Source organism: Chenopodium album, chromosome 16 (genome assembly GCF_948465745.1).
Source record: "Chenopodium album chromosome 16, dcCheAlbu1.1, whole genome shotgun sequence".
NCBI lineage: Eukaryota > Viridiplantae > Streptophyta > Magnoliopsida > Caryophyllales > Amaranthaceae > Chenopodium > Chenopodium album.
The window spans coordinates 28,241,064-28,255,023 of record NC_137849.1 but is presented as its reverse complement, the minus strand read 5'-3'; the positions used below and the strand labels follow the sequence as shown (position 1 = coordinate 28,255,023).

Here is a 13,960-nt window from a genome sequence, read left to right as displayed (position 1 = left end):
TGAGACATGTCAAGCTGCAATTGGTCCAATAAAATTACAAAAAAAGAAAAGAGAACAAAAGAAAAAAAATACCAGCAGCTAACCCCTTCACCTCACCCTCAGCTTTACCCCAACCCAGCCACCACCATCTCCATCATCACCCTACACCACATCAACCTCACCTCAACTCACAAACACCACCGCCCATCCATTAACTCCACCCAACAGCCACTAAACACCACCGCCAAGCTCCCCATCTCACCAATAACCACCAATTTCTTTCGCACAACTTGCCACCTTTTCCCAGCCAACTCACAGCAACTCACCACCGCCAGCTCCCCGCCCTCACAGCACTCACAACAACAACCCGCCACTAATTGCTCCTAGGTGGGGGTTAGGGTGAGGTTAGTTGCCATTCAAGTGGTTTTGGGGAATGGCTGAATGGGAGGGGGGTTGTGGCCGTTTACCGGCGTGGGGGAGAGAGGGGTCAGATCTTTTGGGGTTGGGGTTTGGCTAGGTTGAGAAATATGATGGGGCTGGGTGGGTTCTTTTTTTAATTTTGTTTTTATTTTTAATTTAAATTTTTTTAAACAATTAGCTTGTGACACGTGTATATTAAAAAAAAAAAAAAAAAAAAAAAACAAACAAACAAACAAAAAAGCTAAAGAAAAAACCTATTCAACAGGTCGCCAATAATTGGGATTGAACAAAGAAAACAACCCCCAAAGTTCGGATTGATTATTCTAGAATAATTCAAAGTTGGAATTATTAAAAGAAAACCGAGCAAAGTTAGGATTATTAAAACCAATTTTTCCTAAATAAAAAACATGCACATCATTTTTTAAACCATCTTATGGTATAACCAAACTATTTAACCGCTAATTTTATCATTTCGGTTACCAAAATCGTTTTTGTCGATTTTTACCGAAGTTACAGACCTATAAGTTTGTTATTTCTGTTTTTAAAGATGGTATATCAAAGTCTTATTTTAATTGCCAAAATGTTTAGATATTTGTCAACACCCCTATAAGTAACTGCCTTTCAAATGCAAGGAAAACATTACCCACACACTACCAGTACTAAAAACCAGTAGTAAGAGCTTAGAACCAATTTTGGAAACGAGCAGAAGGCCATTTGTATAGCTTACATGGACCCATAGCATTTCATAGAAGCAACCAGTGAACTTTACATAAGCTAAAGATAGTTTTGCCAAGAATTTTATTAAAGCCATAAAATAATTAGCAAGAGTGCATTAAAATATTTGGTACATCTTCAACATGCAATCACAAATCATATAATTGAGTTTAGGTAGGATGGTTTTCAATCTAACAACAACAACAACAAAGCCTTAATCCCAAAATGATTTGGAGTCTGCTAATATCAATTGTAATAAGGAACCATTTGCAAAAGATGGAACAATCATCAAATGAATGTGATAATGCTTCACATCCCTTCTGTAGTAATTACAAAGGATGGTTTATGCATTTATGACACAGGAGCCAGAGTCGACGTGGAAGTTTAAGAAGTCCTTTGTGTCGTCTCCCATTGGGTTCAAGAAGGGTTCTTGGGTGGTCAAATTTCGAGTTTAACCATCCTAAGGATCAAGTGATCAATGTTGAAAACACGGAATATTGGAAACAATGGTGAAAAAAGAAAGGCTAGTACTTGGTCGAAAATGGATTACTTAACTTCAAACAATTGTATCTTTTTGGTACAAAAACTTAAGAGATAAAAGTAGAGTCCATGCGCTTTCTGTCAATAAGACCTAAGCCCAATTTGAGCAAGAAATAGAAAAACTATAAGCATTGGAAGTTAAGCCAAGCTAAGCCAGAGTTTGCCCAAACTTTTTACCAAAAGAAAATCAGAAATTAAGCCTCATGAAGGTTCCCTCAACTATCCATGATTCACCCAAACATATATAGGTGGTTCAAAGTTAATTATTAGCCTTTGAATTTTGTACTTTACGGACATTCTTCATATTATTTTAAGCTAAACCTAGTAGGTCTTATTGTTTCCATATATAAGGAGAAGAGAAACCCTTGAAATGCAACTTTAGGCTATTTTGAACTTTGAATAAGATTTTTTGCTCTCCTCTATAGGCCCTGTTCGGCAATTACATATGTGGTACTAGTTAGCGGTTGCACAAAATAAAAGTGTTGGCAAGGTAACGGTTAGTGGTAGAGGTAAGAGTAGTGTTTCTCAAATGTTGAATATATTAGCGATTCAAATGTAGGAAGTAGCACTTGTCAAACTTTGATTACTTTTTAAACTATATGTAATTTTATTGTATATTAATATTTCAACAAATACTTTTATCAAACACTCATAATATCAACCATTACTTGGGTAACTAACCTCTATCCACTAGTAATCACTACTAATTGACAATTGTTGGCTACTCAAATAGGTACTACCCGTTACTCAACCACTAAATGCTACCCACTATTGCTAGTTTTGCCAAATAAGACCATAATCTCTGTGATTATCATAAATTTTTGTGATTTATTTTTAATCCAGTCAAAACTTTGTGTGAAGACAAGATTAATACTCTTGATTTATTAATCTTGGTGGTTAGTGTACCAAGTTAAAACCTTTGTTGCTATTCTTCTTCTTTCCCACACAATATTACAAATTCTAGCCAGTTTGCAACTTAGAGTTTAACTTGAGTTTAAAACATAATAGAAAATCCTAACAATATATAGTGGCCTTATGTGAAATTTTATAAATTCTAGAGTGTCAATAGGATCCAACACAATGTCAAGGCACGACACCAAATCCAAATCCAAGTCTAAGCAATATAAGCGCTTATAAGATACAAAATTACAGTAGTAAAACAGAAAATTAAACGACAGATAAACTGAAAAGCCATGAGGACATATAGTCTCAGTTGTATGTTAAACCTCGATAGCTAGTGCATCAATTTCATAAACTCCAAAATCTGATTTTATTAATAATACATATATATGTGGCCACTAGGCACTATAACCCTAAAAATTAGATACCTAATAGAACATGATAAGATTTACATGCTTAAGTGTCCTAAATTAAGTAAAACTTTTTCCTAAAAACAAATCTAAAGATTATAAAATCCTAATATACTTGAAACACGAAAAAATCCAACCTTAGCAAATGGTAAATACATATGTCCAATCCAGACTAAAATTACAAAAAGTTCAAAAGAACCACCGATGATATTGCATCACATTATATCTATAAAATAGTGTAAGATAAAAGATAACAACCATCCTAAACAATGAAGCACATTTGTCACAATCTTGTAGGCACTAGTAAGGAGGCTAATGGGACAGCAAACACTTAGGAAAACCAGTTTTTCTCACAAAAGTCTCTCACCTAAGAATGGAAAGAATCCTTGTCCAAAACCCTCAGTTTAGGGTTATGATCATTCTATCATGAAGAAAAAAAATAAATAAATAAAAAATTATTACAATTTGAATTCTTTGTATGGGAATTATAATAATCTAAAATAACCTCCCCTCCCCAACTCATAACATTTTGCTAAGCTTCTCTTGACTTTATCTTCCTTTTAACTAACCAATCACTAAATTCATTACCAAACAATAGTAACCTATCTTGGATGGAAACTTCAGCTTTTACAAAGATGTATGGAGGTTTTTATAGCTTAAATCAATAAAAATACAAATTCTACCAAAATCTAAATCATTATGTGTCTGTTAATCAGATCCCAAATCTAAAGATTTGTTGTCTTTTTATCTTTCTACCAAGCTCACAAAAAAAATAGAGAACAAAAGACTAACATATGGCTTACAACATCTATATACACTACAAGGAGAGTAGAAAACATGAAAAGAAATAGGAATAGAAGAATACCAAGAACCGGGATGCGTTTGCAGCTTCCAATCGATAGTCCAACTCTCCCATTAAGCCTTTTCCAAGTTCATCAGCATACAAGCGAATATCATTTTTCCTTTCGGCAATCTTTTTTAAAAGGCCAAGCTGAAATAACCTAAAATATCAAAATTTAGACTCCTTTATAGAAATCAGTCAAACACATAGAAAAAAAGGTCAGCACGAACCCCAAGACGAAGGATGTATATATCTCGGGCAACTACATGATGCAAATTTGGTCGCTGAATTTTGATAGCCACAGCATAGCCTTCATATGTTGTTCCTCTGTAGACCTGTTGCACCAAAAAGCAAGTGAACAAAGATTCAATCAACATAAAATAATAGCAACGCAGAAACTGTCCATCCCACAAAGCAGTCTCACAAAAGAGCAGGAACCATGCATTGTTCTGGTAAATTTTCTCAGCAATTAAACGTGTATTGAGAGAGGATTATGATCCTTATACCCATGTTTAAAACATTCAAAGAATATGCAAAGACAAATCCTATAAAAACCATCACCTTGATCAAACCGGTATGAATATAACTAACCAATGCATCAATTTTGAGGATAAAAGACCAAAATTTATTAGAGTATAATATCAACTTGTGATCTTTTTAATAATTTTAGTACTTAACTCCTCCAAATGAGATTTTAACTTTTAAAATAGGCTTGCCTACTGTAAACTGGAAATGTACCTGACCAAAAGAAGCTGCACCAACAGGTTCATCAGATATATGACTGAAAAATCTTTCCACGGGAGCTCCTAATTCATCCTCAACAATTTTCATTGCAATAGCTCTAGGGAAAGGAGGGATTTGATCATGAAGCTCAGATAGCGCCTGCATTTGCAGTTTATACAAAACAAAAAATTAGGAAGAGAAGTACAACAAAAACAAAAACAAGTTGAAAAAGAAAAATCAGATAAATTCCCATATGCATAAACCAAAATTAATGAATTTACTATTGGATTCATATAGATTTGGTATTCCACATTGGTGCTCACTAAAAACATTCCAATTTGGGTCCTTTACATAACCCCATTAATATCTTTATAAAAGAAGCTAACGTAAGTATTGCTACATTTAGATTTGTGAAATCCCTTCACTTTGGTAAACTTTCAACACCCTGGAAAGTTGATAATTAAGGTTTTGTTCTCCTCAATCCATTTTCACTTATTACAAGTCTAAGAAATTCAGAGAAGATAAGGGCTAATAAACTTAGATAAGTTAAGATAAAATTATATAATGGTTAATAAGTTTTCAAATAAAATAAGATAAGGATTGATAAGTTCATGTAAGACAATATACGGATTAAGAAATTCTAAAAAGGCCTAATAACACCTTACATACGGCCGTATAAGGTAGATTAAAGTCCAATTAGAAAATATAATACCTCCTCCTTTCTTTATAGTCGCAACATAAGAAATTCTACATTATTCACACAAACTCTAATCTCTTCCTTAAACTATATGCCAAGGGGCTAAATGTCAAGTAAATAAAAATGGAGGAAATATAATATAAGATAAATTTGGATAAATTTAATAAAATAAAAAAAAAAAAAAGATAATAGCTAATACGTTCGGGACTTATAAAGATGATAATTTCTCTGTTCAGTTGACAAGTATTATTTTTTGAAAGGTTACTTTTTGTTTGACAGATTTCTATTTTAAGCATTTTTTTTTTTTTTGTAGTAAACAATTGTGGTACTAGTTATTTTTATTTAGTGTACATTTATCTTCACTAATCTCTTCCTTAAACGGTTTCAAAAAAAAATCTCTTCCCTAAACAACGTGCCAAAGGGCTATATGTCCAATAATTTAAATGGAGGAAGTATCATAAAGACAAAGGTGGATAAATTCAAAAAAGGTAAAATAAGATAATAGCAGTGACTAAAGAGTCCTTACTTTTTTAGTTGACACATATTCCATTTTGGGAAGTTTCCTTTTGTTTTACACATTTTTATTTTAGGCATATTTTTATAATAAATTGTTAATTTTACTCACTCTTATTTCTCTCTTATTCTCACTCCTCCCCATATCAAACCCAATCTCTCTCTCCTCTAAACCCAATCAATAAACCATTATATAATCCTATTTTATCTCTCCTTCCCCACTTCCACCACAACCACCACCTCCTCCACACCCTATCTTCCTTCGCTGCCAACATTCTTTTTTCTCTCCTTTCCTCCACTCGACACTCGTTACCTCCTTCTCTCTCCTAACACCACTACACCGTACCACTCCACTATATTACCGCTAGCTATTGCTCCTCTTTCTCCTCCATGTGTTAAAACCCTTAACTATTAAGATCTTGATTTTGTTGATCTACTAGAGGCTCACATTGCACACCCATCACACTCAATTTCATCGTTCTAGTGGAGGATCACATTGCATCTCATTTCAACGAAAACATAGGGTTTCGGTTGAAGATAATCGGTTCTCTGATGTCCAAAATGATATCCACAAGGAATTTATCATCTCTCAAAAGCTCGTTATTCCTCTTTTGATTTTGTTAAAAGACTAGTAAATTTGTCTCCAGCACCAACTAACTGTAGACATAGGATTTTTATTATTTATTTATGTTTTTAACAAAATAATTAGGATAGGGCAATTGTACAAGTTGATTAGGAGAATGAATTTTTTTTTTTTGGGAGCTTAAGGGGAGAGGAGATAAGGTTTGAGGTAAAGGAAAAAGAGTGATGCTGGTTGAGTAGATGAAGGTGGAGCGGTGGTGCATCTTGGAGGTGGCTGGTTGTTAAGTTAACAAGAATATGAAGAAGGGCAGGTGAGTAGAGATGAGTAAGGGTATTGTTGTCTTCATCCTTTCTTTCCCACTTCTTAATTTGTGTGCCAAAAAGAAAAGAGTGTCGACTAATAAAGAGCTGAGAAAGCATAAGATAAGTGAAATTCAGTTGAAGAAAACGCTACCTAAATGTTTTAGTGTTTTACATTCAGGAGCAATTTCACATTGGACCATGATATTTGCCATAATATAGAAAAGGTACAATGTGTTTCATCTCATTCCAGCCAGCATATGACATTTAAAAGTAAATATGGGAATACATCGTTCAGAATGTTGAACTGAAACAGTAATCTAAAAGTAAATATGGGAATAAATTAAGATAGTGAATACATATGCAGTATGTAAATGATAGCTGGTTTCAAATCCTTATTCAAAAAGGAAGCTTTGAAAAGGAGAGAGAGAGAGAGAGAGAGAGAGAGCATTGATATGAATGACAATGCCAAGAAAAGAAAAACAAAAGAATTATAAAAAAATAAAATTTAAACAAGAAATAAACAAAAAAAAAAAGAGAAAACCCCTGCATCTCACCTTGGAGATATCAGAACCAATAATATCTGGCCTTGTTGAGAGTGACTGTCCTACTGCATCAGTGTAATCCAGCAAAGGGATAATATTAAAACAGAACCTCCTATCAAGTTCAGTAAAATTTTTTCCAAAAAGCCATGTAACAGCAAGTAAGGCAAAGAAAAAAAAAATGTTTCTGAGCTACTGCTAACCTTTGATAAACGTGGGACCCAAACTAACCATTGTTTCTTTAAGAACCTTTCCAAAATCATACTGTGACAAGCTGTTGATTCCATCCTCATCAGTCCTCAAGACATGCCTTCTGATCCTTGAAGCACGAATTTTAGTTACAGCAGAAGAGAATGCAGCAAAAACCTTCAAAAGCATGAAAAAGAACAGCCAATACTTATTATTTAACAAAGAACTTAATTAAATAACATTGTCAATTTTATTATTACGACATATTAATCTACCTTAGGAATATGTCATTAATAAAATAGATACAAATGATGACCCACAAGCATCCAAAGATGTGCAGAACTACAGATAGAACTATAAAAGAAAATGCAATGCACACACATGCACGCACCCCCACCCCCAAATACACACATCATATTTAGGCATACAACTTATGCAATATTTTAAGAAAAACAATATTTTACTCGGACAGGATCCAAATATGCCATCAAGATCATCTGCATAAATAAATTATATCAATACCTCTATAAGTCTAAGGGCAACAACATGAGGCCTACAATTAAAATAGTCAGAAACGACTTCAGCATCATAGACCTCAGGCAGTGGGCTTTGCCAAACCTTTGTCATACGGTAAAAGTAACTACCGTATGCTGCCAAAGCTTCGATATCAGCCATCAACAAATCCATCCCTGAGAGTGCTGCCAGATGAAAATGTATTTTGAAGTTATGTATAGAATCCACCAAATGGTCCAAAAATAAGTAAACCACCCACTAAATCCGAAAACTGAATAGATATAAGGGAAGACAGAAATCAGAGAATATAGCATACTAAACGTTAAATCATCTGCAATTTTGCACATTAAGTTTCTGTCTCATGTAAAATGGTAGCAATCAGTAATGATGCAGTAAAGAATGCAGTAAACTTTCTGTCTCACATAGTCCTAGATTTAGTCAGTAAAGGATGCAGTAAAATACCATAGCCTACAATAAGAACCGAGAACCACTTCTACTTGGGCGTGTAAATCTAGTCAGTTTAGGAGTAATAAAATTAGTTAGGTTGCTGTTGAGTTCCTATCTTAACTAGAGTCCTTAGTATGTGAAATAAGTATGTTGACTTAGTCTAAATCTAGTCTATGTTATTTATTTGATGACTAGGAGTTCAGGAGTTATCCTTACCTTATTCGGAGTCTGTTAGAGATCTATAATATCACATAGGGGCTGCCGCTTGTAATCAGAGTTCATTGAGAGTTCCTCTGTAATGGACTGATATTACTCACGCGAATAACAGTACAATCAAGGAGAAAGCTCAGAAATTTGATTCAACATATTAATGGTTTCTTACAAATGATAGTAGTAGGTTTAGCCTAAAAAGCTCCAAATAGTGACTTTAGGTCACAACTCTCCTAAGGAATTCTGCCTACCTTCTTCTTTCCCTCCTCTCTCTATTTATACAAAGGCTAACAACTACTAACCTAATAATACTGGACTTTCCATATTGCCCATACTACATTTGATAACTACTAACATACTAAACTACCCATAATACCCTTCCCTAAGTTAGTTCATTACAATACCGGCCCCCTAAACTTCCACCTTGTCCATAGCTCAACATTAAAGGTCATCACGCCACCACTCAAGGCTTCCAAAACAAGGCAAAAACTGCAGATTGTGTTGTAAAATGTAGGGGTTGCAGGTTTTGGGTGATGTAGGAAGGAAAATTTAAAATTTGAGAAATAGGGAAAATATTGGTAACGAATATTGTTGGCTGGGGTCTTGATTCATTATTTGGAAATGAAATTGGATTTGCCAAGGAAGACCTAGGCACATGCCCCATGTTCTCATAGCTGATGGTGGCCCTACTTCCTTGGTCATCATTCAACATATGTTCAAAGTTATTCCATGTTTTTATCACTGAGTCACCGTATTTTGCCACATGCCCTACATCCCCACTCCTCACCAAGACCAATTTACCCTTTCTAACATATTCTATCACTGGGAGCTAAAGCTTGACTCAGTCAAATTCCTTTGTTGGAACCCACCAAATATCCACCGCTCATGAAGCTCTCCACCCTACATTCCACCACCTGCAAAGTACCCTAGCCCACCTTCGAACAAGCCACCTCCGAACAAGGAACCACCACCAGACCCATTAGAAAATTCGCCATTCTTCACTGTTCCTTTACTTTGCAACTCATAGTTCATGTTCCTAAGACCAACAACGGTCCCTTGTTCACGTGTCCCACACCAATATCCCGGAACACCTGACCCTCAAGCACTAGACCCTCCTTTCACAAAGCCACCCTGTCCACGTTGAGGTCACCGCTAGTGGTGGTCTTACAACCATGTTCACCTTTTTGGCCATGCGTCCTGGACCACCACCGGACCCACTGCAATCAACACCGCCCTTCTTGAAAATTCCTCCTAACCAACCGCCACAAAAAATACCCACCCTGCTCCTCTTACAGTATCGAGAACACCCCCAATTTCACGAGTTCCACCACCAAAATCGCCACCCAAGCCACACACCCTCTACAAAACCTTCGGGTCCACCATCAAAACCACCTCCGCCGGTATAACTACTTCCGAAATCTTCCTGCCTTCCACCAGATTTATATTTTCTTGCGACAACTCTAACTTCGTAACCTGACTCGCCGTCTAGATTTTCGAAGCCACCGTGTCCTTCAGCCGTCATGGCTCTGCTCTCTTCTCGGCCGTTAAGACGAGTGGGGTCTTCCTCACTCTTCTTCTCGGCCTTTAGTGCGACAGAGGAGTTCTCTTGAGTTGCGGCGTTCTAGTGGAAACGACGATTGTAGGCTCCTCTAGTGATCCCGATATGCCTTCCCTATCCAGCCGCGTATGCAAGTCGTTGATAGCCTCTTCAAGACTCTTCATGATAGCCTCTGTTGTTGCCTGGGCGGCGGCTACCTCCATAACCCTTTTAATTGACTCCTCTGTCGTTTTTTTTTTTTAAATCAGAGGGTTGCTGTTTCTGACGATGAAATGTCCACTGATACCAAGTGTAATGGGCTGATATTACTCACACTAATAACAGTACAATCAAGGAGAAAGCTCAAAAATTTGATTCAACATTAATTTCTTACAAATGATAGTAGTAGGTTTAGCCTACAAAGCTTCAAATAGCGACTTTAGGTCACAACTCTCCTAAGGAATCACTCCAAAATTCTTCCACCTTCTTTCTCTCCTCTTTCTATTTATACTAAGGCTAACAACTACTAACCTAATAATACTAGAGTTCCCATATTGCCCATACTACATTTGATAACTACTAACATACTAAACTACCCATAATACCCTCCCCTAAGTCGAATCATTACATCCTCTTAGTTGTTTCCTTTAAGCTTGCATTGATAGGATTAAAGCCTTTGAAAAAAGCAGTCTGCTCGTTTCTCTTAGTTGTTTCACAATGGTTAAGCCTTTAGTGAATCAGTTAAGAGTTCACTATCCTTGTGTGTATTAATTTTGAATAATATACACATCACTTTTAAATCGGATTGTACATTTGAATTGATTTGGTTATTACTTTCACGAGTTTTCTCTTTACTTTAAATCTAATGAACAGAAGTTATGTCAAACAATTTAAGAACAAAGGGATCAAGAAGTACTTCCTCTATTCATCTAATATTGCAACAATTACCGTTTCAGGAAGTTTTACGAATATTGCAACATTTCCTTATTTATACACGCTTTCTCTCTTTCTATCTCCGCATCACATGAGTCTTTATTTTTATTCCTCTCTATCTCTCTCATCCTCTTAAAATCCATGTCCAACCTCCATTATGCAATATTATGGGAACAGAGGAAGTATTTTTTTAATGTTGTGTTATGAATATTAATGTACTTGCTTTTATTTTAAAAAAAATTAAAAACTTTGATTTTAAAGAGTCATGTCATTGGATACTTACTTTATAAGCAATAAATCTTACTATTCTTGTTAATTGCTTTACGTTTTACGTATTTAATAAGTTTTTCCCAAATTACTCCCATCTATGAAGGGTGCATTCCCAAACCAATATAATAACCTCGAGAAATTAGTTTAGGATGTCAAGGAATGATGTGGCAAGCTCTAATTGGCCATCATGAAATTAAAAAATTCCCTCATATCCCTACTCCTTCACAAGTGACTTACCATACAAGTGAAATGCGTTTTACTTAGCCATGTAGGTAGACTTCTAGCCGATATAAGGTGTTGCAAAAGTAGAGTGAGACTAAAAGAACGAGAGAATGATAACAATGGCAAGGCAAAAAAGAGGGAATCAAGGCTTATTGTCATTTCAATAATAATCTTATTTTCTAGTCCAATATGTAGAAATATCAATACCCAACGTTTATATCCATACGAATCTAAATCTACATCCGCTCCACTTGTCCACCACAGAAGTAGATTTCTACTACTTGTATCCCCTACTTGTTGGTCTTGTCTATAAATGACATATTAGTTGTTGAAATTCAAAATTTACAATTCTAAATCAACATTTATTGAATAAATTATTTTTAAAAAATTAGTCTAAAACCTCAAACACATTCTCCAATCAAAAAATTACAAAACTATACAAAATTATTTTGGCAGGAGGATAGAGGGCAAGTGTGACTTTTGATATATATACCCGCCCACAAGACACAACTGCTTCACATTACAAATGGAATTCAACATTAAGGCCCTATTCTTTTGAGCTTCTGGATGAGTAGGGATTAGCACAGCAGATTTTAGCAGAGTAGGAGGGGGCAGAGCAGATTTTAGTAGCAGACAACGGGGTAGAGTAGAGTAGCTCAAATGAACAGGGCCAAAGCATAGCTTAAATCAAAGCATGAGCATATAGACTCGTAAAATCGTAATTAATATTGCATTGGCACATTGCAAGAATTATCAACAAGCTGGACCACCTCATCAAAGCAACACGTACAACCATAAATTTGGAACAACTAACCACACTCCCACCCTAGTTCTCCACCAATAATACCATTCTCTCTTTTACTTGCCTACTACTTGATTATGGATAAATATCTCATACATTGCCAAACTCATTGATTACTCTTATTCAAGCAATCACAAATTCAACTAATTAGCATGTTATACAATTTTCAATTTGTATTTATACATCACAAATGATTAGTAAATTTTGCAATTATATGATAATACTTATATATAAAATAATGAGCCAACCGAATTGGAAACCCTCTAAGCAATTAAGGTAGCACAGCCATCCATAATTACACGACAAAAATTACTTCATTACATTTTCATTAAAAAACTGCAATGAAGCAATATTAATTGTTATGCTTAAGATTACCTTCATTCATAAATAATCTAAACACTTTCCATTTTACACTGTTTGTAAAAGTTATTTTACTGCACTGTTCGAAAAGTTATTTTACTGCATCTTTCCCCTAATCTTCTCCGACTTTATCTATCTTTTTCTTACACCCCTACTTTTTCACTCCCCAAAATTTCTTCATTAACAGCCCATTTGGTAACCGGTCATAAACAATGGTAAAGGGAATGAAATCGTATGCAATTTGGAAAGAAAATCAATGTTCTTGCCCCTGATTATAAAAAATTGTCTATTTTTCTTAGACCCACCCGCTTTTTCACGCTTTCTTGCTCAAACCAAAATTTCTCTATTAAAAGTTCGCCATAAAGAGTACATGAATAGTACATAAGTCAGAGCGTTACGGATACACAAGACATAATTTCTTAACATTTGTATAAGTTTCAAATGTTAAAATCAAAGGAGGTAGCACAATTCACTTGACACTTGATTCCAATTCATTCAATAAAAAATCATAACAGCAATAAATTTGTAAAGCAATTGAAGAAAGACAGAGAAAATACCTGGATAAGAAGGTTGAGGCCAAGAAGGAGGCTGAAATGGAGGAGAATTAGGGTTTTCCAAATTACGAAGCCAAATAACATCATCAACTTTCTTAGCAATTTTGGGAACATGTAAATGCTCATTTGCCCATTTAACACTTTTATCAACGCCTTTCTTCAAGAATTCCCAATCCTTTTTCACAACTCCAAACAAGTGACCGAAATTTCCCATATTTCGTTTCTTCTTGTGGTTTCCGACTTTTGAAATGACGAATTTGCTCTGACATGATGCTGTTGTGTTGCATTTTACTACTGAATTTGGCTTCGGATACATCGGTGCTGTTGTTAACGTTATTGCTGTTGTTGTTGCTAATCCGAGCATCGCCATTGTTGTTTAACAGTGTCGATTTGTGAAGTAGATTTTACATCGCCATTTAAACCCAGTGTTTTTCGAAGGGAAGTGGCAGTGGCAACGAGTGGTGGATGAGGTGCAACGTTTTTTTTTTTTTTTTTTTTTTTTATATAATTTAATGCTCCCCTATTGATCTTAAGTACGTAGTAATTTCTTTTGATATCCAACTATTCTTATATTGCACGGTTGTTTTATGTTTCGTAAACTAGATAATGCCCGAGCCATGCTCGGGTCTTAAATTAATATTGAGTATTAATATTAATTAAAACATAGAAGTCCCTATATAAATATAAGCCAATAGTCAACTTTTTCAAAAAAAAAAAGTATAAGTCAATAGTCAACCACAAACAAATAAATAAATAATGAAG

At 35.1% G+C, this 13,960-nt stretch overlaps 1 protein-coding gene across 1 annotated transcript in view; it reads right to left on the bottom strand.

Annotated features, from left to right (window-relative positions):
* The window catches only part of LOC145586337 (uncharacterized), a 33,851-nt gene extending 20,147 nt beyond the window's left edge, over positions 1-13,704 (bottom strand). Inside the window, exons 1-7 of the mRNA XM_081643127.1 lie at positions 13,202-13,704; positions 7,873-8,048; positions 7,365-7,527; positions 7,177-7,229; positions 4,543-4,686; positions 4,035-4,139; positions 3,829-3,954 (exon numbers count right to left, since the gene is read on the bottom strand). Coding sequence (XP_081499253.1) covers positions 3,829-3,954; positions 4,035-4,139; positions 4,543-4,686; positions 7,177-7,229; positions 7,365-7,527; positions 7,873-8,048; positions 13,202-13,568 — 1,134 coding nt within the window. The 5' untranslated portion in view covers positions 13,569-13,704. The remainder of the gene's footprint in view (positions 1-3,828; positions 3,955-4,034; positions 4,140-4,542; positions 4,687-7,176; positions 7,230-7,364; positions 7,528-7,872; positions 8,049-13,201) is intronic.
* Positions 13,705-13,960: the final 256 nt, after the last annotated feature.